The following is a 27,793-nucleotide window of genomic DNA, read 5'->3' as shown; positions in this document are numbered from 1 at the left end:
ACCATAAGCGCAATGTTTGGAAAGGGGTCAACAAGGCCTATAGTGAACAGAATACCATCCCCACTGTGAAGCATGGTGGAGGCTCACTGATGTTTTGGGGGTGTGTGAGAATCTTGTGAAAATGATCATGAGCACCCCACTGAGCTGTATTAATTAGCACTGATATTTGTAACCCTGATATATTACAGGACATGGAGATCCTGGCAGTTTCTGTGTTCAAATTGGCAAAGCTTTGTTCACTGGCCCAGTGGTTTTGCCTCTTGTCAGGCAAATTCACTAGGCACGCAAAATTCTAATTTCTCTCACATGATATCTCGCATGCTTGTAAACATACAGGAACATTTAGAAAACACTGCCTGTTGTATGTCAAAACAATTTACCAGTGTTTGAGCTGATGTGGAATGACAGGTTTCTATTAATCGAAACAAAGCAGCCTGAGGCAACGCAGAGGAATATAATTTAGCCGTAGCACGCAAACCCAAACCTCAGCTCAAACTCCATTCACACTACGGAACCAAAAACAAGCTGTCCCGTGCCGGCTCCACATTACATTCCTGTGCTACCTTAGATTCCTAACTGGAGGTGCACCTTGGCCCCATGAAGAAACCGCCCTCAGAACCTATCCTCACGGCCCTTCATATACCGCTCTAAACAACCCTCGTCAACCCCTCTTTCTGAAAGGCTAAGTGTAAATGTAGCCAGAGTCAATCATTACGGACCTCTGAAGTGTACAAGGCCAAGTCAGGGCTTAGGAGCTCTCTGGAAATGTTAACTCTCAAACCAAATCACTTATCCTTGCACCCCCCCCCCCCAGTCTAAATCCCAGCAATGGTAGCCGTAACACCACCGTGTCAATCCAGAACACAAGGTCGTTGCCCCCCACCCCCCTGCCCCCCTGCTCCCACTACAAGTCTTACCACAGCCAGCAGCCCTGCTGGTGGACAACGGTCACAGTCCCATTGTGGTTCTGGACGACAACATTCAGTAAGTCATGAGGCCTTAGCCAAAGGCCGAGACCATATAAAGCTAGGAAAGAGGGCGTGTTTATGTTTAAGCAACACTTTCTTTTTTATTGTCGGTAAAGTCGTTGAATCTGACATTGGAATGTTGTGGGTTCAGCTGAGGAAAATAATTATAATTATCTCTCTTGCAACAACTCACACATCTGTCACTGGCACTATTTGCTGTCACACCAGTCATGGTTTCACCTCTTAGCTAGCGCAACACGACAGCTACGACGAGGGTGGGATCTGGGAACAAGTGCAACAAGAAATAATAAATATCCCAAAAACAAAATCCATTTTTGAAATGCTTATATTCTCTTCACTTCGGGGAAAACGTCTTTTTGGTTTTGTTATTTAACTGAAAATGCACGGTGTCTACGTCCCCGATGTTGTAACGCCAGGATATGGATGCTAGCCTTTACTTCCTCATCTATTGTTTCTTGCGTTTTCAAAGTTTCCTGTTTCAGCACATCGAGGGGGTGCATAGGGTAAAATTGCCCCTGGACCAGTTTATAGGCAAATAAAGGTTTCTATACCAACATGGGGAACTGCAATGAGATTGCTTTTTTTTTTAGCATCAGCAAATGTGGGTTTGATTACAAGCTCAAAGTGGCCAGAAACAAATAACTTTCTTTTGAAACTCATCAGTCTATTCTCGGTCTGAGAAATGAAGGCTATTCCCATGCAAGAAATTGCCTAGAAACTAAAAATCTTGTAAAACGCAGAGTACTACTTCCTTCACAGAACAGCGCAAACTGCCTCTAACCAGAACAGAAAGTGAAGTAGGAGGCCCTGGTGCACAACTGAGCAAGAAGACAAATATATTTGAGCATCTAGTTTGGGAAACAGACGCCTCACAGGTCCTCAACTGGAAGCTTCATTAAATAGTACCCGCAAAACACAAAGTCAACAATAAAGAGGCAATTCCGGGATGCTGGCCTTCTAGGCAGAGTTGCTAAGAAAAATCCATATCTCAGACAGGCCAATAAGAAGAAAAGATTAAGATGGGCAACAAAGACACTGAACAGAGGAAGACTAGGAAAATGTGTTATGGACAGATGCGTAAATGACAGATCTAAGTTTGAGGTGTTCGGAACACAAAGATAACCAATCGTGAGAAGCAGACTAAATGGAAAGATGCTGGAGGAGTCAAGCATGGTGAAGGCAATGTAATGGTCTGCGGTTGCTTTGGTGGTACTAAAGAGGGAGCTCTAAACATTCACTGCATGAACTATTTAGGGAAGAAGCAGTCAGCTGTCAATAATGGCAGTGATTCTGTCTATAATGGAGTGGCCAGCACATCTTTAGGTCTCAACCATTTGAGCTATAGTGGGAGCAGCTTGACTGTATGGTACGTAAGAAGTGTTCATCAAGCCAATCCAACTTGTGGGAGGTGCTTCAGGAAGAATAGGGTGAAATCTCCTCAGATTACCTCAACAAACTGACAGCTAGAACGCCAAAGGTCTGCAAGGCTGTAATTGCTGAAGAGGATTCTTTGATGGAAGCAAAGTTTGAAGGAAACTATTATTTCAATAAAAAAAACATATTTCTAACCTTTCTAACCAGTGATTATATTTCCTATTTTGATATATTTCCTATTCAAACTAATTTCATGGATGTTATCATGGAAAACAAGGACATTTCTAAGTGTCTCTAATCCTTTGAACTGTAGCGTACAACCCCATCTCCAAAAAAGTTGGAACGCTGTGTAAGGCGCAGCCCATGCTGACCCTTGTCCACTGCCGAAAGCGCCTACGATGGGCACGTGAGCATCAGAACTGGACCTCGGAGCAAATGAAGAAGGTGGCCTGGTCTGATGAATCACGTTTTCCTTTTACATCACGTGGATGGCCGGGTGCGTGTGTGTCACTTACCTGGAGAATACATGACACACAATGTTCTGCCGGGAAACCTTGGGTTACTTTGACACGTACCACCTACCTAAGCATTGTTGTAGACCATGTGCACCCTTTCATGACAACGGTACACCTTGACAGCATTGACCTCTTTCAGCAGGATAATGCGCCCTGCCACAAAACAAAAATGGTTCAGGGATGGTTTGAGGAACACAACAACGAGTTCAAGGTGTTGACTTGGCCTCCAAATTCCCCAGATCTCAATCCAATCAAGCATCTGTGGGATGTGCTGGACAAACAAGTCTGATCCATGGAGGCCACACCTCGTATCTTACAGGACATAAAGGATCTGCTGCTAACGTCTTGGTGCCAGATACCACAGCACATCTTCAGAGGTCTAGTGGAGACCATGCCTCGACGGGTCAGGGCTGTTTTGGCGGCAAAACGGGGACCTACACAATATTAGGCAGGTGGTCATAATGTTATGGCTGATCGGTGTATACAGGTTTTGGAGCAACATACACTGCCATCCAGACAACGTCTTTTTCAGGGAAGGCCTTGCTTTTTTCAACAGGACAATGCCAAACCACATTTGGCACGTATTACAACAGCTTGGCTACGTAGCAAAAGAGTCTGGGTGCTAAACTGTCCTGCCTGCAGTCGCTACCTGTCATCCATTAAAAATATTAAGAGCATTATGAAACGAAAAATACAACAACGGAGACCAAAATGGGAATACATTGTACTTTCAAAACTACAGCGATTGGTCTCCTCAGTTCACAAACGGTTACAGCATTGTTACAAGAAGAGGTGATGCAACACAGTGGTAAACATACCCCAGTCCCAACTTTTTTTTAAATGTGTTGCTGGCATGTGTGTGTGTCAGTCACCGAAATATCTGAATTCAAAAGGGATTACAGATCAGTTACAAATGGCAACCTATTCCCTTTTGAGTGCCATGTCTAGGTTCAGCTCTGTTGAAAACACCAGGGTTGTGGGTTCAATTCACCTGGGGGACACAATAACCAAAAAAGCATAAAAACCTAGGTACTTGCCAATTTAATTCACTCAGAATCCGTGCCTTCTCTAACTGACTTACACACAATGTCTTTGAGACCTTGGTCGAAAGTGGACCACACTGTTATGCACTAGGTTGTCCTTTGGGAGGTAACATAGTTCTTAATCCTAGCACAGAAATGCTAAGTGGAAAGAGGGATTCTGTGCCTTTAAAAAAGTGACAAGCCTCCTTGGTGGCATGGCATCACAGATAAACGGGTCCTCACAACCAATATATAAAGGGATCCGAAAATTGTACAGAGAAAGAAAGACTACCAGGCCAACCTCTACTGTATAACGCACAAACATTACATTTACATTTCAATCCTGTCATGGAGGTCTGGTAATAAAGGTCTGGCCATAGGGGTCTGATTACGGACCTCTAGTGGTGGAATAGTGGTCTTGCTACAGTCACCTTGAAAATGATTGGCACCCATGATAAAAGGCTGTATAACCCTCAAACTCAAATATGAACCTCAAGCCAATTCCCTTTTTTCACTGCAACCCTCTAATTAAGGACTCATTTGGACCTGGGGACACCAGGTGGGTGATGTTAATGATGAGGTTGAACAGATTACCAGCAGACCACGAGCCCAGACCTATATGCTTCTGAATATTGAAAGTAATGTTTTTTGGGCGAATTGTAGGTCACACACACATGCCAGCAACACATTTAAAAAAAAGTTGGGACTGGGGTATGTTTACCACTGTGTTACATCACCTGCTTTAAAGCAAATTGTAGGTCTTAAAGCAAAGAAAACCTGTGATACAATTGCCTTCTCTCCCAAACAAGGGGAAATTAGTCAAATCTTGTGATATTTGTGACAAAGCAAAAATTATAAAAGCTCAAGAGCCTTTGAGCATTTTGTTAATCACCAAATTGTTGCTTGTTGATATCTTAGAGTAAAATATTGTTTGATATATTGTTGATATCTGAGGTAAAATATCTGATGCTGTACTTTGAGCAAGGCACTTAACCCAAATAATTGGCCATATAATATAGTTGGACAGTATTGAAACTAGACAAAGGTATCTTAGGGGGGATTAGGGGGATGTGCAAGAACATATTTCCAATAATTTGTTGAATTATTTAAATTCCCAAATGTACTGGTTAATTATTAATACTTTAAAGTGTACTGCTATAATGAACATAAAACAACCATGGGACTGGTTTTCCAATGTTACATTTGTTTGTCAGGGAAAATAAAGAAGAATTAAAGAGGAAAGTGCCTTTAATGGGAATGATGTTCTTGGAAATTACTGGAACTAGGTTAGAATGTAACAACGGTACAGTATTTGAAAGCATTCAAGAGTCTTTACTGCCACTTTCTGGTCGTCTGTAGATGGTGCAATCAATGTTGCTCTGCTGCCTTCTCTCAAGTAGACAACAATATAAATCTACAGACATGCAAACTGTTCCGGGAGTCTCCCGTATTTTAATAACTTCTCCCTGACACCCGCAATTATAGCCGGTCAAGCCAGCTCCCTGAAATTAGTTTCGTCTGGTTGGGATGTCTGAATATTTATTATGTTATTTTACTGTAAGATAGCCTATGTGAAAAGATTGAAAGCAGCCTGTTTAGGCGAGTATCAAGACCGTGATGTCCAAAATAACAGACTCACTTATGAATATTGCTATAAAATAGTACAGTACTGCTAAATCATAGGAAAAGCCGCGTGGTCTTTGCAAATTTACTGGCATTATGAAGTATTATATGTTTAACGTAGTTCATTTTGAAACATTATGCCATCTCAGGCCATTCTTATTGTCAGACATGTAGGCGAACTTTAAAAAATATATATGTGAATAATGACCTCGCAATGTTGCACCGGTGACATTTGATTCCGTAACTAAGGTACTTTCGAAAAATGCCAATAAACATTTCTGTCCGAACGTCCAGATTTTTTTCAAAAATATTCGTCGTTACAAGACAACAATGTATTAGACCGAGCAGGTAAGAACATGTGTTATAAATAAATTAGGCCTTACGAAAACTGTCGGATAGACCGTGCAATGTTCAAAAATACAACTTATCTGTCTGTTTTGACCATTTTGGAAAACAGAGCTTCTGTCAATTATGCACTGGGATCATTTTTGTTATCAGTTCAGTAACATCCTCTGCTGGACACTCACCGTCATTTGGAGAGTAGTTAATCTTTTTAATGGGGACGTAATTGTTTATTTGTGCTAGCCTGCTGGAGCCTATGGAAATGATGCTTAGCTATAATTTGATAAGCAGGAAGCAGTGGGCAAAAGATGTAGTCATGTATTGGCACTTGTGCGTGAATCCCTACTGTAGTAGCTAACATTATTTATAAAATACATTTTAAAATAGTTTGTCGTTTACACGCGTGTGTTTGATTTATAACTGCAAGAGACCGAATCTGTTTTTGCAAAACAGAAATTGAGAATGATTTCCAATAGACTCAAATTGTTACGTAACGTTTGTTTTCAGGGTGGGAAAAAGTTGGTCAGTTGCCCATGGGCTTGGCTTACTGCTTACCTGTTCAACAAAGCCGGTATCTCAGTGTGAACTTTAAACACTTGACTTCCATTGCTGGATGTGAGACATGCTGTGAAATGCTGTTGAGAGCTAAGGCCTACAATCATCTGTTGCCAATTAAGTATTTCGGCGTGGCTGCGAATATATCTTTCATCTGACCTTTAGAGAAAATGTATCTCTCTCGCTAGTAAAAGAATAAGATTTTGCGCATTTAACCGATTTAATAGATTGTGGAAGTGTTAATTAAACTAAAATAAACCGTTACACGTATAGTGGTTTATTGATGCGCAGCTGTGGAAGTCGTATGGCCAACTCTCTCTATGTCTTCTCACCAATCATCTTGTGATTATTAATATTTGCAGGGGCAACTGGTCAACAGAAAGAACTGCAACAAAATTGTTATTTTTATTTCTCTAAGATTACTTCCTATAATTTATTATCTATGAATATAGCATCTTCCTAAATTGCATATCATTTGTGTTAGGATTTTATTTAATGTTCATTGGTCCCTGGCTTGCTTCTTCAGACTGCATTCTGCTTCGAGGTCGCAGTAGTAGGCCATAGGCTAAGCATGAATGTGGGGCTAGCTCCTCTCTCACAATGCAATGTACATTGTACGTGTGAAAATATTAATATGCGTGCTCAGAATGTTAGTGTGATCAATGTAGATCACACAAATTTGATGCCAAGTGGGGCTGACAGCCGGTAGCCCCACTACAGCGTCATTTTGTATTTCAGACCTGATCTGTCTGTCTGGTGCCAACATTAGTCGGCAAGAAGAGCGAGGAGGGTAGATTGTCTTAGCTACCTTGTTAGCTTCACAAATGCCAGATAACTTGAGAAAATTAATAAAGTGGATTTCATACTCGAACACCGGTTTGAAACCCTTAATTTGTGATTTGCTGCCCATCAGCCATGGGATATTGTCAACACTCAAACTGCTGGTAAAAGTAACTGTGGGTTTAACGTAGAGTGGTTTTTGAAGAAAAAGGGGCTAACGGTTAGCATACAAAAGAAGGCACTCTTCTGTTTTCCATGTCTGCTATTTGGTGGAGATGGTACTTGGTCGAGGACGGATTTCAAAGATTTGAAACCTCTTTCTGAGAGGATTGCAAAACATTGTCTATCGAAAGCAGGCTGATTCAGCAGCTACATGACTTCATTCCCAAAGTCATCAAAATGTTTTGCCCAGAGGAAGAACCGTCGTGCCACCTTTCTCTTCAAGTGAGCCCTCAGCCTTGGTGAGTGAAAGCATATTTTATCATCCTGCCTTTGTGGTGCTCGTACGTGCATTGGTAATATTTTTGTGATGGATCGACTGATATAGATGGTGACGAGTGTCAGTGTGTCCATGCTTATCTATTAAGGTTGTTGTCATAGAATGGATCTGTATCCCTAAAAAGTTGTCTTTCCGCTTCGTTGTGGCCTTCCGTGGTGTTGAGCTCATTACTTCTCATTGGTTCTGAGCTTGGTTGCATTCCTAATTTAGGTTTGTAAATGTGACAGTGGTAATTTTACATGTGTGTGAGAGAGAAGGAGAGCAATTACACAAGAAGGTCTCTCTCTCTCTCCAGTATGTGTACTACAAGACCTGGTAGAAGCAAGCCGCTCTGTCGTTAAAAGTGTTTTGTGGAGCCACGCTGTTTGTTGATGTGTTAAATAAACACATCAGTAGCAAGAGGGAGTTTTGTAGCTTTACTGGTATGTATCCTGTATTTTGAAATGGTTTGTGCCACACCAATTTTTTACATATAAAAACGCCACTGCATATTTGAATGATCAGCAGAAGCCTTCTGTATCCATACCCAGGCAAGACCTTCAGCCAAAAATGGTTGGCTCAATGCCTGGAAATAGTTGACTGAAAGATGTACAAGTGGACACAGAGTGGGACACAGAATTAGGCCCAAGACAGAATCTGTGTATAGAAACGGAGTGATCTCTTAGTAGCACCTCAGTCAAAACAAACTTTCACCTACAATAGGTTAAAGAACATAGCTCTTATATGACAGTTTACATTTCATTGTCACACTCTTCTCCGTAGTCCATCCTAACTGAAGCACCTTAGACACTAATATCGACTGTGAGTCCGTTAGCATGGGTCTCTGTTTAGGTTCTCTGATTACGCAATATTTTACCACTTAGCTTTGGCAGTCATTGTCATGCTGAAAGGTAAACCTCAGTTCCAGTTCCAGCACTTTTACAGAAGGCTGCGGATTTTCCTCGTTTAGTTTTCCGTACATTCCTCCATTAATATCCCCTTCTATCCTGACAAATGTGTCAGTACCTGGTGATGACGCATCCCTATGACTTGATGCTGCCACCACCATGCTCCACCATTGGGATTGGGATTTTGAGCTACACCTAATGCTTCGCACTCAGGCCAAATTTAAAAAGAAAATGTCTCCGACGCAGAAAGGTTGTTATTTTCAGGCATGACTCCAATTGGATTCAAGCTTGGCATCCTACCACACAGGTGAGGTTTGTGAAGTCCTTGGGATGTTGTAGTCTCACGCACACTTTGACCAGTCTTGGCCATAAGAGCCCATAGCACATTTACTAATTGGCCTCTTGGTAGCCTCTCTAAGAGGGCTCCTATACTTGCTCTGTCATCCAGTTTTGAGGGACGGCCTGATCTAGGTGGGGTCATATGCTGGTGCCATGCACCTTCTGCTTCTTAATGACCATCTCAGTCGGGCTCCGAGGGATGTTCAAGGCCCTTTGAAATGGTTCTATACCCGTCCGCTGATCTGTGTCCAAACACATAATTCACTGCCCAGCAGAGAGAAGGTGTAGGAACTGCCACATTTAAAATGTGCTACCCATCCATGTAGCTACATTTGTAATATACAGTATTGTTTGTATGCAGCCACATCCTAGCCTAAGTACCTTGGCCTGGCTGTCTGTCTGTCGTAAGCCAATGTCTGCCATGAAGAAAATACATGTTGTGCGGTCTGTCTGCGTCTTGTATATCTTTGATATGCTCCCTGAATAGACATCTACAGAAACAAATCGGGTGAGAGAGGATGTCTCTCTTTTTTCATTGAGTGTGAGCAGATCAAAGATAATCAAGCCAAGTCAAAACACAGCTACAGTTATACAAGAAGATCCACTGACCGAAGGGACATTTCTGTGTATGTTTTGCAGCCGACATGAGAAGAATCACGACCGCCCCAAGTAATGACAGCGAGGTTAGCGACCAGCGTCACCTCACGAAGACCCACTCTGCTGGCAGGCCGGGTGGAGATAGCCCCGGCACGGACCTGACAGACTGGAGCACCTTCAAGGACCTCCACAACCAGGTCATGCAGCTGCTCTCCACCAAGCTCAGCCCCTTAAACATCAAGCGGCGCATGTCTAAACTGGACCTCCTTAGAAAGTGTTCCTTCTACCTGGAGGTCGTGCCCAGGGAAGTGCTCCTGACACCGGACGCACAGCAGGGACCGAACTACTTCTTCAACTCCACCCTCGTCCACCTGATCGACCCCTGGAAGTTCCTGCGTATGAAGAAGCTGGGCCACAGTCAGGTGTCCATCCAACTGAGCCTGCTGGAGGCGCTCCACGAGCAGCTTTGCGGGGCCAAATTGGAAATGGAGGCCATTGCCAGTCAGAGTGACTATGGCGATAGAGAGGTCGACCGCATAAAGCTAAGGATAGCAGAGGTAACTGAGGCTTTCGTGGACTTTGACCAGGCCCTGATACCTGGACCGCTGCATACAAAGCACCGTATTCTCACAGAGATGGACAGCACCAAAGTGCCCCCGATCCACATAAGGCTGTCCGTCAAGATGCCTGTGATGTTCCACAAGTCGCGTTCGGAGGCCCTGACCAACTGCGCCCGGCTGCGCTGGGAAATCGCCGGCGGGGAGAAGCTGGGGCCCGGGGAGCACTTTGAGATCCACTACAAGCTCCTGCGGCCGGCCAACGCAGAAGAAGGGAACCAGCTAGGGACGATGACCAGCGAGGCCTGCCACATTCAGGTCAACAACCTGTTGCCACTGAAGTGCTATGAGTTCACAGTGAAGCGGGCAGACACGGCATCCCTGGTCTACGGCTTCTGGAATGACACCATCGTGCTCAGGACCACGGCCGTCTCCCCAGGGGGCCTCACCGGAAGCCAGGAGAAGAGAAGGAGGCTGTTTCGTTCGTAGTGAGCTGTTGCAGCACGAGTGCGTAGCTATATGAAAGGGAATAGGTTTTAACTTTTTTTTTTTAATAATTAAATAAGTTGTCGAAATCTTTCCAGTTTGGTGCCTGGTACATAACAAAAAAAGGAATATTGTCCTAGAGAACATGATATGTCCGCCTCCTTTAAATATTGTCTTACGTCAGATGGAGTGACAGCTGTCTGTTGATGACCTGTCTAACAATATTATAGTTATACAATATTATAGTTATACAATATTATAATTATAGCAATAACGCAAAATCTGTTAAACATGGTGAAAAATGTACAACCATAATAATAAGCAACAGCACAGCTCTAGTAGGCGGTGTGTTCACATAAATATTTACAATTATTTACATTACACTGGGTGAGTGTGTGTTTAAATGGGTGAGTGTGTGTTTAAATGGGTGTGTGTGTTTAAATGGGTTGCGTGCGTGAGTGTGTGTTCCCAGTTGGGCAGAGTCGTCATAGGTGGTCAGTCAGTTGAATTGTCCAGCTGATGGCTTGCAGAAGCAAATCAGAGCCCGTTAGTACGATACACTGTGCGACAGGACAGGCCGTGGTGTTTTTGGTAACGCTGCAGGGGTTAGTCGCGTGCCACTTCAGATATCAACCCCGCTTTAGGGCAGCTGTGTTCGGGACGGTTCCCATACCGGGCCGGAATGCAGATGCGCCGGATCCTCTGGATGGTTAAGCGGTAGAGTTTGGAGAGTCCCTAGGTTGGCGCCGAGACATGTCTCTAGTCTCCTTAGCGAGTGGAGCTGCTGTCGCCCCTTCTCAATAACCTGGGTGGCGTTAAAAATCCCAGGGAATGTGAACTTCTGTAGCTCCGTTGATGTGGATCGGGGTGTGTTCCCTCGTCCTCTCTCCTGACTGGAGGGGGGTTGTTCCTCTGCCTTTTACCCGTAGGCTGACTCATTCTGGTTATCAGGCCTGAGCCTGTGGCGTTTTCTTGGGAAGACCCTATACATATGACTCAACACTCCCATGCACATAATGACTCCCTCTGATGTGAGACACGATTTTTTAACATTCCTTTTCTTCCCCTGGAGACTTTACTAAAAGGGTTGTTGTCGGAGACGCCGTCGTGTCCTTTTTAAAATATGTTTTTGAAAATGGACAATAGTGGATGCATTCTCCAAGTGGGTAGAAGCATTTCCTTGCAAACATGCCACAGCCATGGTGTAATTGAATGCATCTCCACTAGTCTGAAGATAGCTCTGCGCACGCATTGTAGCTAGTGCTGGCTTGGTTGAGAGAGCTAATCAGACTCTAAAAACATATTAACCATACTGATGGCTGAGACGGGGTTGTCATGGGTAACAGTGATGCCACTTGCCTTAACGCACATGCGAGGCAGAGAGCATCCCACTACGGGTCTTTCTCCTCATGAGGTGCTTATAGGCAGACCAACGAGGACGATCACCACTCCTTTCCCACAGAATAGACTGATGTTACAAGGCTACGACGACGAGATGGGGAGTTATTGCATCGCACTTAACAATGTGTTGAAGTCTATTTTTCCCCAGGGTGAGCGCAGCCCTGCCTGAGCCAAAAGGAGGACCACTCCACAAGATCCAACCAGGCGACTGGGCTGTCGTGAGGGACCTCCATAGGAAGGTCATAGGTGGTTGGGACCATACCAGGTGCTACTGATCACACAGACGGCCGTGAAGGTTGCTGGGAGAGCTACGCGGGTCCACGCCACAGCCACTGCAGGAGGACCGCCCAACTGCATGATTGGTCAACGGCCCACGGGAGATGTTGATGTGGTCCACATGAATGTTATGCGTTTGTACAGGGGATCAATGTGGAGGACACGGTAACCACTGTAACCAAACCAAGTAAACATGACCGTTTTTATAATCAATGCTAGCTGAAATTATTTGCGTGACTCTAACATGAATTTAAGAAGTATTTGTCACCTCCCATTCCTTAGGATATGGGAAGAAATGTTTATGCATTATTAAAAGATTGTTGATTGTTTTGCATCTCATCAGTGGCGTTTTTATATGTAAAAAATTGGTCGGGAACAAACCATTTCAAAATATAGGATACATACCAACAAACAGCATGGCTCCAAAAACACTTTTAACGACCGAACGGCTTGCTTCTACCAGGTGTTGTAGTACACATACTGGAGAGAGAGAGAGACCTTCTTTGTAATTGCTCTCCTTCTCTCTCACACACACATGTAAAATGATCACTGTCACATTTACAAACCTAAATTAGGAATGCAACCAAGCTCAGAACCAATGAGAAGCAATGAGCTCAACACCACTGAAGGCCACAACGAAACGGGATACAGATCCATTCTATGACAACAACCTTAATAGATAAGCATTGACACACTGACACTCGTCACCATCTATATCAATCGATCCAGCACAAAGATATTATCAATGCAGGGACCAGCACCACAAAGGCAGGATGATAAAATATGCTTTCACTCACGGAGGATGAGTGCTCACTTGAAGAGAAAGGTGGCACGGCGGTTCTTCCTCTGGGCAAAACTTTTTGATGACTTTGGGAATTAAGTCATGTAGCTGCTGAATCAGCTGGCTTTCGATAGACAACAGGGCCAATGTGTTGAGTCCCGGCTGTCCCATGGTATTGCGAGTGAAGGTTTTTACCCTCTTCAAGGTGGAAAAGTTCCTCTCTGACTCGGATGTCGTCACAGGTGTTGTTATGATCATTTTCAGCAGAGTGGCGGTCTCAGCAAAAGCCTAGGTTCTTCTCATGGATGGATCTTAACAGAGACAGGGCCGTCTTACCAGTGTGAAGCTCTGTGTGGCGGTACAGAGTGGTCAGCTCAGAATTAAACTTTTCCTCGTTTCCTAGAGGCCATAGTTTCACCCGCAGTCAAGCTCAGATGTAGGGAATGACAGGACAAATTGGGGGAAGAGCGAGCTGTCAACCAGCTTGGCAGCGATCAGGTGGTCTCTTTGTGAAAGCCTCTGCTCCACCTGGGAGATGACTGTGTCGCATGCCTCCTTCATCACCGACGCAGTGATTGGTTACTCGTCGGCCTGGCTCGTCTGTTCCATCTTGAACGGTGGCAGCCCAATCATCCGTTTGCTTCCGCATATTCTGGACATTCTCCTTGAAACGGGTGAGCGCACTGCTAATCCTTGATGCATCGATGCTCCGTTTTTGCAGAGTGTTGTATAAAACATCAACTTCTGTCATAAGGAAGAACAGAAATTCCAGCAGCTGCAGCAAGGCTCGGTCCAGGAGTTTTTTTGACAGGCTGTATGCCTCACTTACGGTGGCCTCATCCCATCCTGTTTGTGTGCGTATGTCCTCCATACACAGGAGCAGCGCAGCGCGGTTTTCCCAAACTGCATTGAAAGTTCTACTTTTAAAGTTCCATCGTACAGTGGGTGGCCTTGGAATGCGTCTCTGTGTTGCCTCAGCGAGTGTCGCTACACGTTTTGGAGCGCCAGAGAAAAAGGTGGCAAAAGCCACTTGGCATCAAATTTGTGTGATCCACATTGATCCTACTAACATTCTGAGCATGCGTATTAATATTTTCACACGTACAATGTACATTGCATTGTGAGAGAGGGGCTAGCCCCACATTCACGCTTAGCCTATGGCCTACTATACCGCGAACTCGAATCGGCAGAACGCAGTCTGAAGCAGCAAGGCAGGGACCAATGAACATGAAATAAAATCCTAACACAAATGGTATGCAATTTAGGAAGATGCTATATTCATAGATAATAAATTATAGGAAGTAATCTTAGAGAAATAAAAATAACATCATTTTGTTGCAGTTCTTTCTGTTGACAACAGGTGGGGCTCCTAACATTAATAATCATTAAATATTAGTTTAATGATGATTAATGTTAGGAGATAGATTTTTTGGATAATAATCTGTTGCTCTTGCTGGAATGTATTATGTACTTTCTACTGTATTTTTTTTAATTATTGGTTGTACTGTTTACATTTATTTTTATTGAGACAGTCTGAAAAGGAGGGAATGTGGTAGAAATGTTCTTATTCTATAGTACAATAATATCATACTGCTTATTCTAAGTATAATCCAGTAATTTAATAAGGCCATTGTGTGTTTCAGCTCTGCTCACTTGTACAGCATGTGCTTACAACAGATAGCTATAGTTTTGGCTGAACTTCTCAAGGGCTCTTGACATCGTGTCTTTGTCTTGCAGAAGTTCGCAGAGAAGCTGGTGAGACATATAGACTAATCATGCATAGGAGGGGGACACAGTGGGCTGTACTGAATGTCTATAGGCCTGAGCTCAACCTTCAAATGAGTGCTTTTGAACTGACTCAGCTGAGAGTGTTGTTAAGTTTTCCAGGTTTGCAAATCTTGAATAAAGCTTTACTTGTGAACAGAATCTACAGCCTCTGTGCCTTTCCCATTTAGTGACTACATAGGAGGAAAGAGGACCATCTGCAACCATCACTCCTGTGTTCCAATGGCACGATATTTGCTAATCCAAGTTGATAATTTTAAAAGGATACTTGATCATTAGGAAACCCTTTTGCAATGATGCTAGCACATCTGAAAACTGTAATGCTGATTAAAGAAGCAATAAAACTGGCCTTTAGACTAGTTGAGTGTCTGGAGCATTCTAATCAAAGTCCAAATATTTTTTATTTGTCATGATGCACCGCACAGCATCAATAAAAGCATAATTCTGAACCATGAAATTCTTGTGACAACATCTACGCAGTTGGCATTAAGAAATATATAAAGCAATAATAATTGCAAAAATATACAAAACAATAGAAACCAGCAGCAATTCCAGAAAACGTAGAAATGGGAATATGGACAGTATGAATAAGTGTTGTGGTGCCTATAAATGGATACAATAAAATGTGCTAATGTACATAGAAAGTGACTAGAGCATATGAAATGTTCATGTGATCAGTAGATCAATGTTGCTGGTTGAGGTGTCTTATCGCCTGTGGGGAAAACCCTAGATGTGGCTGCCTGATGCTCTGGTAACGTCTACCAGATGGCAGCATGCGAAAAGACCTTAGCCTGGGTGACTGCAGTTTTTTATGATGTTCCGTGCTTTCTTAAAGCATTGTGTGTGGTAGATGCCCTGCACGGAAGGGAGTTGGCAGCTAATGATGTGCTCCGATGAATTCACCACCCTCTCCAGGGACTTGCGGTCTGCAGAGGAGCAGCTGCTGTACCAGGCAGTAATGCAGCCGAAGAGGATGGTCTCACTGGCGCACCTGTAAAAGTTGGTGAAAGTTTTTTGCAGACATGCCAAATGTCATGAGTCTCCTTGGGAAGTTTTCACCACCAAGTCTGCTTGCCTGGACCAGGTGAGGTCATCTTTGATGAACATACAGAGGAACTTGAAGTTCTCTCTCTCCACTAAAGCTCCATCGATGTGCATGGGCCTTTTGCCACTTCCTGAGGTGCACGATCATCTCCTTAGTCATGCATTGATTAGATTAGATTTGATTTGATACAACTTTATTGTCATTGAACAGTACAAGTACAGTACAACGAAATGCAGTTAGCATCTAACCAGAAGTGCAATTAGAGGGCAGAAAATGTACAAGTATAAAGTATATTACAAGTGGAATGTGCAGATGCGCAATGAAGGCAAATGCAGTACAAATGGAAATACTAAAGGTGCAATTAAGGCAAATAGAGGAGGGCAGAAAGTATTAAGTATAGTGTATATTACATGTGGGATAATAGTTGTTTAGAGTACAAATGGCAGTTTCTAAATGGCTTTCTATGTCCAAACGAGACAAATCAAGGAGTAATGTAGGAGTGTAGCATGAGCAACCGGGATGCAGCACTAAGGTCCCTGAGGTAGACCTGTCTAACAACTGTAAAAAAATAAAAATGCAAGCACAATGGCAATTCTAAATGTGCAAAGAAGCTAGTAAAACGTACAAGGTGCATGTGCCACTGAAATGCAGGAATAAATGTGGTGGGGTTCCTGAGGTAGACACGTACCTGTAACAACTGAAAAACCTCCGTTATCAGGCATAACAAGGCAGTGTCAGAGAAGTACAAGGGATTAGTGCAACATGGACCTGAGAGGTGGGGGGGGGTGTTAAGTGATGGGTCATAGAGTTCACAGGGTTACAGTGGATGGGAAGAAACTGTTCTTGAGCCTGCTGGTGCGGGACAGAAGAGACCTGTACCACCTGCCTGTTGGGAGGAGGGCAAACCGTCTGTGTCATGGGTGTGAAGGGTTGAGAGAGGTTGTTGTCCTGGCACCACGTTGCCTAGTCACTTACCTGCTCTTTGTATTAGGTCTCATCGTTGTTGGAAATGAGGCCCATGATGGTGGTGTCGTCTGCAGACTTATGGATGACGTTGGAGCTGTGTGTGGCCGGACAGTCATGCGTGAACAGGGAGTACAGGAGGGGACTGAGTACACAGCCCTGGGGGGCTCTGATGCTCAGGGTCGGGGAAGAGGAGGTGATGTTGCCCATTCTCACCACCTGGGGTCTGTCCTTCAGGAAGACCAGGATCCATTAACAAATGGAGGTGTTATTAAGACCCAGGGTCCGGAGCTTGGGAATGATCAATTGTGTGTTCGATTACAGGCTCAAAATGGCCAGTAACTTTCTCCTGAAACTCGTCAGTCTACTCTTGTTCTGAAAAATGAAGACAATTCCAATGGGGGAAATGGTCTAGAAACTGAAGATCTCCAACAGTTCACAGAACAGCGAGGAGCATAACTGGGCAAGCGGACACATACATTAGAGTGTCTAGTTTGAGAAACAGATACCTCACAGGTCCTCAACTGGAAGCTTCCTTAAATAGTTCCTGCAAAACACCAGTCTCAATGTCAACAGTGCTGAATGCTGGTCTTCCAGGCAGAGACTGGCAAATAAAAAGCACAGATTAAGATGGACCAAAAAACACAAAGAGGACACTGGACTGAGTAAGAAGCAGTCACACAAGCACACACTCCATACTCACACTCTTGCAAAAGCAAACACACACAGCTGTTGCAGCTTTTATATTGCTGTTTAGACTAAAGTCTTTTTTGCCAAATATTATGACCTTTGTTCTGTCTTTGTTTCTTTGAAGGAAGTTGTGTGACATCCCGTTATTCTCACACACACAAGCAGTCATTCCTGTTACTCAGTGCTCATTCCTGTTACTTAATTGTTTTCAATCCCTGTTACTTATACTCAGTTTTTGATTATGTTTGGTCCATCATTTAGACAATTGTATGATATATATTTTTGAAAGTGTTGAGGTTGGGGTCTCCGTTAAAAATGGGAGTCTCTCCTGCATATGTTGGGATTTTTTAGCTACACATATATTTCTTGAACATGTAACCAATTATTTCTGTAAAATACCATCTTAACTGAGGGAAAAACAAAGAAACTTGTTGGCATAACTTTCAATTGATATTTAAACAGAAATATGCAACCATCTACCATTACGAAACCTTGTAAAAATATTAATTGCCTGAGATTGACCATGACACATTTTGAATAATTAAACGTGTGTGTTATTAGATACAGTGCTGAAAAGAGATAAAGAATGAAGTGTAGTTTTGAAAAGTTACAACACAAAAATGGCAGCGATTCAGCAGAATGGCCCACAAACAGGGAATTACGGTAAGTAGGTAATCTATGAATTAGTATTAGTTAACCAAGATATACCTGGTTTGAAAGAGAGTGGTTTTGTTGACGTGGGGCATACAGTTTCTCACAGAAGTGAGTACAGCCCTCACACTTTTGTTAATATTTGAGTATTAGGGGTGTACTCACTTTTGTTGCCAGCGGTTTAGACATTAATGGCTGTGTGTTGAGTGATTTTGAGGGGACAGCAAATGTACACTGTTATACAAGCTGTACACTCACTCCTTTGCATGGTAGCAAAGTGTCATTTCTTCAGTGTTGTCACATAAAAAGATATACTAAAAGATTTACTAAAATGTGAGGGGTGTACTCTGTGGTGATACTGTAAGTTGACACATACAGCAGTATTACACATTTTAACCACTTTTACAACCAGCGGTCAGATGTTTGATACTGACTGCGTCATGTGGCGTTCTTTGTTACTGTTTTTATTAGTCATGTGTGTGGTCTTGCCTCTCGGTGGTCAGAGTTACTCATTGAGAAACACTGTGTTTACATACAATCATATAGTCTTTGTAGCGCAGAAGGTATTGCCTCCCTCCCCACCCATGTGAAATGAAAATATTTACAATGGGTATATCTACAATGGTTATATCTACAATGGGAATATCTACAATGGGTATATCTACCGAAACACATCTGTGTAAGGCCTTGTGAGCCCTAGAAGAAAAGAAAAACAACCTATGATCCAAATGGCATCCCGCATTGCCCACAATTTCCTACGTAGCCCAATGGGCTAAAAGTGCACTAGGTAGTAAATAGAATGCCATTTGGAATTCGAAGCCTTTTAGTTATTGGTCTCCTCCTGTACTGGTACTGATAAAAGGGGGAGAATCAGGGCATGAATGTCTCTCTATTTCAGATGAAGAGTATGGTCTGACCCCATCGTCTTACCTCAGAAAGCTCGACAATTCCTCCCTACAAGCGGTCTCGTCTCTCGTAAAGGCTAATTCTTGTTAAATCCATGCAGTGCCAGGTAGTGTGCATCCAATGTTGCTGCCCTGACCAGCTGCATTACATTCTCATTTCAGCATGGGTTCCGCGTGTTGCAAGACAAGTTGAGACATTTGAGGTACTCTGACGTGACGTAACTTTACCAAACTATGAAATAGCACAATGTGAGGAAACACTCTGTGTACACACCCTTACTTTCCCATGTTTTACTTTGCGTCATGTGAAATGTGTGTGTGCTTACATAGTAAGGTACCAGAGGAACTAAAACAACACGCAAAGTTTCTGAGATTTCTCAAGTTCAAATCAGGTTTGCATATATTTGACAAGTTCATCGTGGACCTCAGCTTCCAGGGCCATGGGCACACAGCTCCCGTCTAACAGATAGAGGCGTTTTGGGAGCGACACAACCAGACACGTAGGGGGTGGCACGGCCAAGAGACCAGTGGTGATAGAACGAAGAACTTTGGTAGGGCTGTGGTTTGAACATGGCCTGAAGGTTGAGAGTACAAAGACAACATATCAAATGTTGAAACTGAGAAATGTTATTGATTCTTGAAAAATCTATGCTCACTTTGACTCTGATGCCAGCAACAGGTTTAAAAAATGTTGGGACAGGGGCAACAATAGACCGTGTTCCAACTTTTTTGGAAACGGGGCTGTAGGTTAATTGGCAATAGGACAGTCCAAAACAAAAACACTTCCAACTTGAACAAATTGCTGCTAACACTTCATACACCTAAAACAAAAGGTACCATTCTACTGCTGTGTGTATAAATTACTGCTACATTATTGTTCCCCATAAAGGCTTTGACTGACTACAAAGGGTTCAGTGCTTTGCAGTCTCCAAACTATTCACCTCAAAGACCTGCACAGGCCACAAACATTTCTCCGAACCTTGCTGACGGCATCATCTTGACTGACTCACAGTAGTGAGTGCGTGTACATTGTTGTCTGTTCGAATCAAACCCTGATCCCTACATTCTCCCAACTGAGCCTCGTGGGTCCATACTCCAGTATTCACTGACTAGATGGTTAAATCACAGGACACCGGCTTTCTTTTAATCTGTAGAATATCAGTAGTCACAGCAAACGGCCTCTGGAACAGCCCGCCAATGCTTCCATGTTAAATCTGACACCAAAACCGCACCTGTTTCTTTTACACTCTGAGACATTTTTACACAAGCATCCAGTGTTTGTGAACCACCAGTTCAGCAACTGGTCTGCCCACCTGACAACCATCTGACAAGCCCAAAATACCCCCACTTATGGCTGTCGCTTGAATCATTGGAGTCATTCTGACACCTGCCTCACTGGACCTCCTAATGCTTGACATGTGTACAGGACAAAACGTCAGACGAACTGGGATTGGTGTGTGTTGTGGGCACAAATGTCTGATTCAGCTAACATGACTTTAAAATGACAGAGTGAGTGTGTTGCCAACACCCGCAAGGTAAAGTAAAATAAAGGTCCTTACATTACATCTGCATCCTGCTTGTCTACAGTTTACTGTAAATGGAAACCAGAGAGGAAGCCCAGTGTATTATGGACGCCTGGTTAATTCACTCTAATGATTAGCCTGTCAATCCTGTTGACCATAGACAGAACTCAGTGAGCGGAGGGGAGGCGGGAAGCTGGACAGCAGACCTGAGTGGAAATGTTATTCCAAATAATTTCAAGCTGCCCTGTGAGAATAATTAACCAGTAGTGAAATGTCCCACCCACCTGGCTTTATTGATGACTGTGATTTGTTTGGCTTTAGTGGGCCCGTGCCATTCATATTCAGTGTTTTGTAAAATGTGTGAAGCTGTAAAATGGTAGGCTCCTTTGCGAAAGAGACCTTGGCCTGAATGGAGCTGCCTGTTTAAAAAATCTGGGCGTTACCTTAAAAAAAAACTCTCCAAGTGGGTGAAAGATTTCAGGAAGATTTGAATCAAGGTCTGTTAGAGGGCACAGGATGTAAAGGGAACTACTTTGTCATAAATAATGAATGTGAATTTCTATACCCCTTCCTGTTTTACTCTGCTCACTGGAACTTTCTGAAACTGCCTTCGGAGTGAACAGATTTTATCAGGTGTGCTGTGCTGTTGAGAACAGTTGACATTTGTGTTTCCTGTCACGAAAAACACCAGATTGACTAATTTGCCGTCACTAGTGGAGATGTGATGACGCTGCCTTGGTATTACTGCTCAACCCTGACCAGGAAACATATGAAGCACATAGTCTTAACGCTTAATGTGATGACGCTGCCTTGGTATTACTGCTCAACCCTGACCAGGAAACATATGAAGCACATAGTCTTAACGCTATATACAATATTAATGTTTTCCTCTGCAGTGTATTATCCAGTGTTATTTTATTTACTGTGTTGCGGTGAGTCTTCGGATAATTATATGTATACTTTTTGAATGGGTAAATTAGTACATAGATCTTTGTTAGACATATAAGTAGCTTTGTGTGACTGATCAAGCCTGGTCTAAAATCTCTTTGTGCTCCCATTTCTACTCCTTGAGACTATAAGACCACATTAATCCACCTCCAAACTGTAAACAGAATAGCAGCACTATACTCCACTAAAAACTCTTCTGTTCCCCAGAATCTAAATAAACAATAGTAAAACTCTGAATGTCTAGATCAACTGTAAATCCACTTATATTATATACTCACTGCTCATATTCCAATATATATATATTTATGTCTATGTACATACATTTCTGCAAAGAAATTGAAAGACAAATGAACTTTTAACATGGCACACCAGTTAACTGAAATGCACTCCAGGTGACAACCTCATGAAGCTGGTTGAGAGAATGCCAATATATTTAATACATTATAAATTCAGTCTACAACACAAAATATGTGTCTCCGTGAGGGACTTGGTATAGTGAAGCTTGAGGACACGCTCTCCCGTTTGGTGGGGGTAGTGCAGTGACCTTTGTAAGGCCGCTGCTCATCCCTCCAAATCGGATATCCCTATTTGGAGTAGTGGGTAGTGTGCCCGCCTGGGGAGCTCAAGGTCGCGGGTTTGAGATACTGCCCCGCCAGACACTACAATATGTTGTTCCTGACACATTTCAGGGTCAAACAATTAACATTTCACATAGACGGAATACATTATTTATATAGTGAATATAATTCCATTGCATTAAGCAGAAGAGGTTGTCCCTCTGGGATTAAATTGAACATTTAATTCATAAAGGCAATAAAACATTACTGACAATACTTTGTCAACTTCCAAAGGGATTGTACTAATCCGTTTTTGCTCTGTACACTCTCACAGTGTAGTGATTTCAGGAATTAAACATTTCTTGGGGGGGGATTAGTTTGCTTGGAATGATGAAGACAATATTTCTTGAATCCTAGATACCGCCTTGATTTTTTATAATTTGAAAAAATGTATTTACCAAAATTATTTGGCAGCATTTTGTCATAATATAAACAGCCATCCAGCAAGGCTAGTGAAAAAACCCCAGCATTCTCAGGAATTCTCACCGCGGCCTGTAAAAGTAACAGAGAGAAGAAAAATATCTCAGCATGCCAAGGTCTGGGGGAATTCAACAACATTATCCATCATTAGTCTTTTAGTTTGACTCTGCGGGCTTCCCAAGTCTCAATAACTCATTATCATCTAGGGTTTCCCCTTTGTTGAAGTGGACGATGCCACTAACTTCAGGATGAAAGCCAGAACTCCCCTCCATTCCCCTCCGGATATTTGGAAGGTAAAGCATAGACAGGATGGGCAACATTTGTTTTGTTTTTAGTAACTGTATTCGGTTTATTTATCCAAGTATAAACCGCTATCAGCCCTGCCAGTCCAGCAAATTATGACTGAAAATGGCTCACAAAAATGTATAATTATAGAACAATGGAATAAAATACCCCTGTACTTTTATGTTAATTTGATCACAACCTTTACAGGAAACGTGATGCTGGGTAAAAACACCATGGTTTTTTCCTGCCATTAGAGTAATCAACAATCCCCACCCACAGAAGTACTTTTTTCAATCATACGGTTTTCCATTGTACAGCCCCATTTCCAAAAATGTTGGGACACTGTAAAATGTAAAAAAAAATTTAACAGAATGCAATGATGTGCAAATCACTTAAACCCTATATTCAATATAAAATAGTACAGAGACAACTGAGAAATGTTATTGTTTCTTGAAAGATATATGCTCACTTTGAATTTGATGCCAGCAACAGGTTTCAAAAAGCTGTGACAGGGGCAACAAAAGACTGGAAAAGTTGTGTAAGGCAACATCTCACAACTAATTAGGTTTATTGGCAACAGGTCAGTAAAATGATTGGGTATAAAAAGAGCATACCAGAGAGGTTGAGTCTTTCAGAAGTAAAGATGGATTAAGGGTTCACCTGTCTATGAAAGACTGTTCAGGCAAATAGTGCAACAATTGAAGGATAAATACAATTGGGTTAGTGTAAAACTGCAAAGAGTTTGGGGATCTCATCATCTATGGCACACAATATCATTAAATGATACAGGGAATCCGGAGAAATCTCTGTATGCAAGGGACAAGGCCAAAAACCAATATTGGATGGCCGTGATCTTCGGGCCCTCAGGTGGCACTGCATTAAAAGCAGACATGATTCTGTAGTGGAAATCACTGCATAGGTTCAAGAACACTTCCGAAAACCATTGTCTGTTAACACAGTACGTCACTGCATCCACAAATGCAAGTTAAAAGTCTACCATGCAAAGAATAAACCAGATATAAACAAGATCCAGAAGTGCTGCTGCCTTCTCCGGGCCCGAGTTCATTTAAGATGGACTGAGGCGTGGAAGGGGAAAACTGTCCTGTGCTACAACAGCATAGTCAAAGAGTTTGGGTGCTAAACTGGCCCGTCTGGAGTGCAGACCTGTCAACCGTTGAAAACATTTTGCGCATTACGAAATGAAAAATTCGACAAAGGAGAGCCCGAACTGTTGAGCAGCTGAAATCCCATATCAGGCAAGAATGGGAAAACATTTCACATTCAAAACTACAGCAATTGGTCTCCTCAGTTCCCAAACACTTACAGAGTAATGTTAAAAGGAGAGGTGATGCAACACAGTGGTAATCATTACTTAGTGTCCCAGCTTTTTTGGAAACGGGGTTGTACAACATTAACATTTTAGCCGGCAATCAAGCAACAAAGTGCAAAAACCATTGGCTTGGGGATTCGTTACTTCTACCTTTACTGACCTAATAGGAGGTGTTCAGGTGAGCAACTGAAATGTTGATATAACAAATCATCAAGTTTATGGTAGCCTGATATGCAAGGCTTTGGCAGTTCCATCATACTTTGAAGCCGAAACCACAGTACATGTCCATGATGTAAATCTATATCTAAATAATGCAATGCAAACATGGTTGCACAGTAAAGCTCCTTGTACTTTCAGTGCATTTTATTCATACTTCGAAACTGTTGGGGGGGACCCCTAAAGTTATTTAAATGACTCTTCCATAATGGTTCTTCAAATAGCCTTTTCAATAAAGTTTTATGGTTGGAAATTAGGGGGATACCCTATATTACAATATTATAGGGGGGGGGGGGGTGCCCTATTATATTGTAGTACACTGTAAGTAGTTCAAACTGGCTGAAGCTGATCAGATTTATTGGACGCTAGGTTTTAGTATTCCACAATAAGGGCATCCATCCTTTTCACTAAGAAGACAACGAGATACAACCCAGATCTGCCGTTCAGATTTTCTCAATTAAGTGAGAAAATTCTCTAAAACCGCACATTCTCTAAAACCGCACATTTAAAGCACTTGACCGACATGATATTCATAAACATGCATGACATCATTGGTTAATTGTTGCCCTTAAGGGAATCAGTTACAATATTTTGCTTTTCCCCATGGACAGGAAGTATGCAGGCTTGTTACATTATTTTAAACACAATGTAAGATAGACCAAGACTGGGGTTATTGAGTTTGACACCCATTTAATGTTCACAATAATGGTTATTGCTTGTAGGCAATGTGGAGGCATGGAAAGATACTCACATTTGCCATAAGTCATTTAGCAGACTCGTATCCAGAGACACTCAGTTAGTGGATTCATTAGACAAGAATACGCGCTAGTCATTTCCTTACAATATTCAATTATTGAGTTCATGTTTACTTCAGTAACAGCTCAGCATATAAACGACTAAATGTCTGAAACAGCAGCCCGTTTCACTTTCACTGAACACAATGGCATAAAAACCCACACGAATTACTTAACATTGGCGCCATACAATAATGATTAATAAAGTGCAGTGAACAGCGTATTTACATGCAGGCCTTTGGCAAAATACTGACTTGGACAACCTCAAAAAGTAAGGGTGGGTTTTAAAATACTAGCAGGTCGGAACCTGCCGGTTGAGATTCTAGCGTAGGTTGATCTGAATCCAGTGGTTTGCGGTAGATCACTGCAGTAGTCCAGTTAGCAACAGACTTCCTGGCTCGTTTGCTGAGATGATGAAAGCGCATGAGGAAATCATCATTTCCAACTAAATAAATTAACGGATTGATTGCGCTGTTCAGACAAACCAGTCCACGGCTGATTTGATGAGCGACGTAGATGTCATTAAAGCTCGCCTTGCAGATGCCTTCCATTTTCAAAATCCTTACTTGCAAATTGAGATTCCTCAAAAGGTGGTAGGGGATAAAACAAATTGAGAACAACAATGTCAAGATGATGACTAGTTTTAGACAGCGTTGTTTTAACAAAGTATTTACGTTAGCTTTGGTAGCGAGGACCACCACAATATGTCCATAGCAAGCGAGAATGATTAGTAATGGTATAGCGAATCCAGTAATTGTCCAGACAATACTATACGGCAGGTAGTCCTTGATATATTGGTCGGATGTTGAGTCATAGCAAGCTTCTGAGGAATTCTTTGACTTCTCAAAGAACATATCGGGAAAAATCTGAATGAAGACCAAAATCCAGACAAGAAAACTTAACGCCACTGAGTGACCAGTGTGGATTTTCCCCAATACTTTCAGTGGGTGCACAATACCGAGGTACCGATAGATACTGATGCACGTCAGGAACCCGATGCTGCCGTAGAGATTCAGATTGAAGCAAAACCTGGTGATCTTGCAGAATGTTAGACCAAATATCCATTTGCTGTCCAGAGCGTAATATACGACGAAAAATGGCAACGTAAATATGTACAGCAAATCTGCTATTCCAAGATTGAGAATAAAGATGTTTATACTCCCAATTTTTTTCCAGCTTGTACAAACCGTTTTTAACCCACACACGTTTGCAAACGTCCCGACGATGAAGACAATCACATACACAATGGGTAAAAAACGATGAGTGAAAGTCAGGTTGATTGCTTTACACGCGGTCATATTCTGATCGTGGTCCTCTGACATTTTCCTGTCAAGAGCGAAGCCGAAGCACTTCTTGTTGTGCAGAAGTATGCCACTTTATGATTGGTTGTTGCGCATGCGCATTTACTCAAATCATAGCTAATCGGTGTTTCATTGAAAAGTTGATCGAATACCACGTATTTACATACTGTGAAACACATCCAGAAGTTTGTAGAATATCCGTCTTTTTCTTATCAGTATCATCAAAAATGTCAAGATCTAAACAGAATTTTTGCTAGGCCTGTGTATTTATTTAGGCGTCTCCCATGCTGCCAGTGTAAGCAAGTTCAAATGGGAATAAGCCTACAATTAAATAAATGGGATTTTCAAATATTTAAAATATAGGCTTAATTCCTGGGTTACTTTCAAGGGATTGATGCCTTTCGAGAATGTGTGCGGATTGTTACAGTCTCTGGCGTAGCGTGGTGATCCCCTGACCGTATTGTAGGGCTTCTCCATAATATTTATTAAAGTTCTCTTTAATGTTCTCTCTTTCGGATACAGTACACAATAAAATACAGCACATGTCCCATGTTGTTAATTATACATTTAAGTTAATCCTTTTAATAAAAATCATGCAGCTATTTTCACAAACACACACACAGTGGTCTGCTGTACAAACCAAAAGCCTGGCTATTGAATGTGACAAATTTGTAGTCAAGCGTACAAAAAGAAAATGAATGTGCTCATAAAGATACATCAATAATCATACAGATATTTGTCCGCGTTCCATGATCTTAAATTAATTTAAGCCAATAAGCTAAAAACACTATCTGGATTGCTTTAAACTGCATTTAATTAAACACTGAAAGTTTTAAAGTTAGAGAAGGTAGTCTGAGCGCATTCCCCACACAGATCTTTCCCGTGCTCGTTAGTTCCCCCTAGTGGTTGCATGAATTATAATGACTTCCATCGGTTTCTCACTTAGAAAAATACAGAATACAGATAAATCAGGAACAAAATTGTGACCATTCACAATTACTCACTCACAAGTTTATTTGTTACATTTGTTCTGATTCTCATGGCCATGGTCCTCAGTCGGAAAAGGGTGGCTTGCCCACTTCAGGTTGGTGGAGAGTGCCTGCCTCAAGTGGAGGAGTTTAAGTATCTAGGGGTCCTGTTCACGAGTGAGGGAAGGATGGAACGGGAGATTGACAGACGGATCGGTGCAGCTTCTGCAGTAATGCAGTCAATGTATCAGTCTGTCGTGGTGAAGAAAGAGCTGAGCCGCAAGGTGAAGCTCTTGATTTACCGGTCAATCTACGTTCCTACTCTCACC

General features: G+C 42.4%; 2 protein-coding genes and 1 long non-coding RNA gene across 3 annotated transcripts; 1 reads left to right on the top strand and 2 right to left on the bottom strand.

The window, feature by feature from the left end:
- The first annotated feature begins 5,755 nt into the window (after positions 1-5,755).
- LOC105016734 (fibronectin type III domain-containing protein 11) lies at positions 5,756-10,741 on the top strand. Its single transcript, XM_010880755.3, has 2 exons — positions 5,756-5,871; positions 9,565-10,741. Exon 2 carries the CDS (start codon positions 9,570-9,572, stop codon positions 10,566-10,568), a length of 999 nt encoding a protein of 332 aa, XP_010879057.3. The 5' UTR covers positions 5,756-5,871; positions 9,565-9,569; the 3' UTR covers positions 10,569-10,741.
- Positions 10,742-17,099: 6,358 nt separating this feature from the next.
- LOC105016729 lies at positions 17,100-19,205 on the bottom strand. Its single transcript, XR_828476.3, has 3 exons — positions 19,088-19,205; positions 17,326-17,420; positions 17,100-17,191 (listed from the first exon to the last, which is right to left on the bottom strand). It is a non-coding gene; the product is annotated as an uncharacterized LOC105016729 (long non-coding RNA).
- A 5,861-nt stretch (positions 19,206-25,066) lies between these two features.
- On the bottom strand, positions 25,067-26,556 carry LOC105016728 (P2Y purinoceptor 1). The gene has a single exon (XM_010880748.3). It carries the CDS (start codon positions 26,515-26,517, stop codon positions 25,480-25,482), a length of 1,038 nt encoding a protein of 345 aa, XP_010879050.1. The 5' UTR covers positions 26,518-26,556; the 3' UTR covers positions 25,067-25,479.
- Positions 26,557-27,793: the final 1,237 nt, after the last annotated feature.

Source organism: Esox lucius, chromosome 17 (genome assembly GCF_011004845.1).
Source record: "Esox lucius isolate fEsoLuc1 chromosome 17, fEsoLuc1.pri, whole genome shotgun sequence".
NCBI lineage: Eukaryota > Metazoa > Chordata > Actinopteri > Esociformes > Esocidae > Esox > Esox lucius.
Note: the sequence above shows the minus strand (reverse complement) of the source record. Positions and strands in the feature narration are given on the sequence as shown.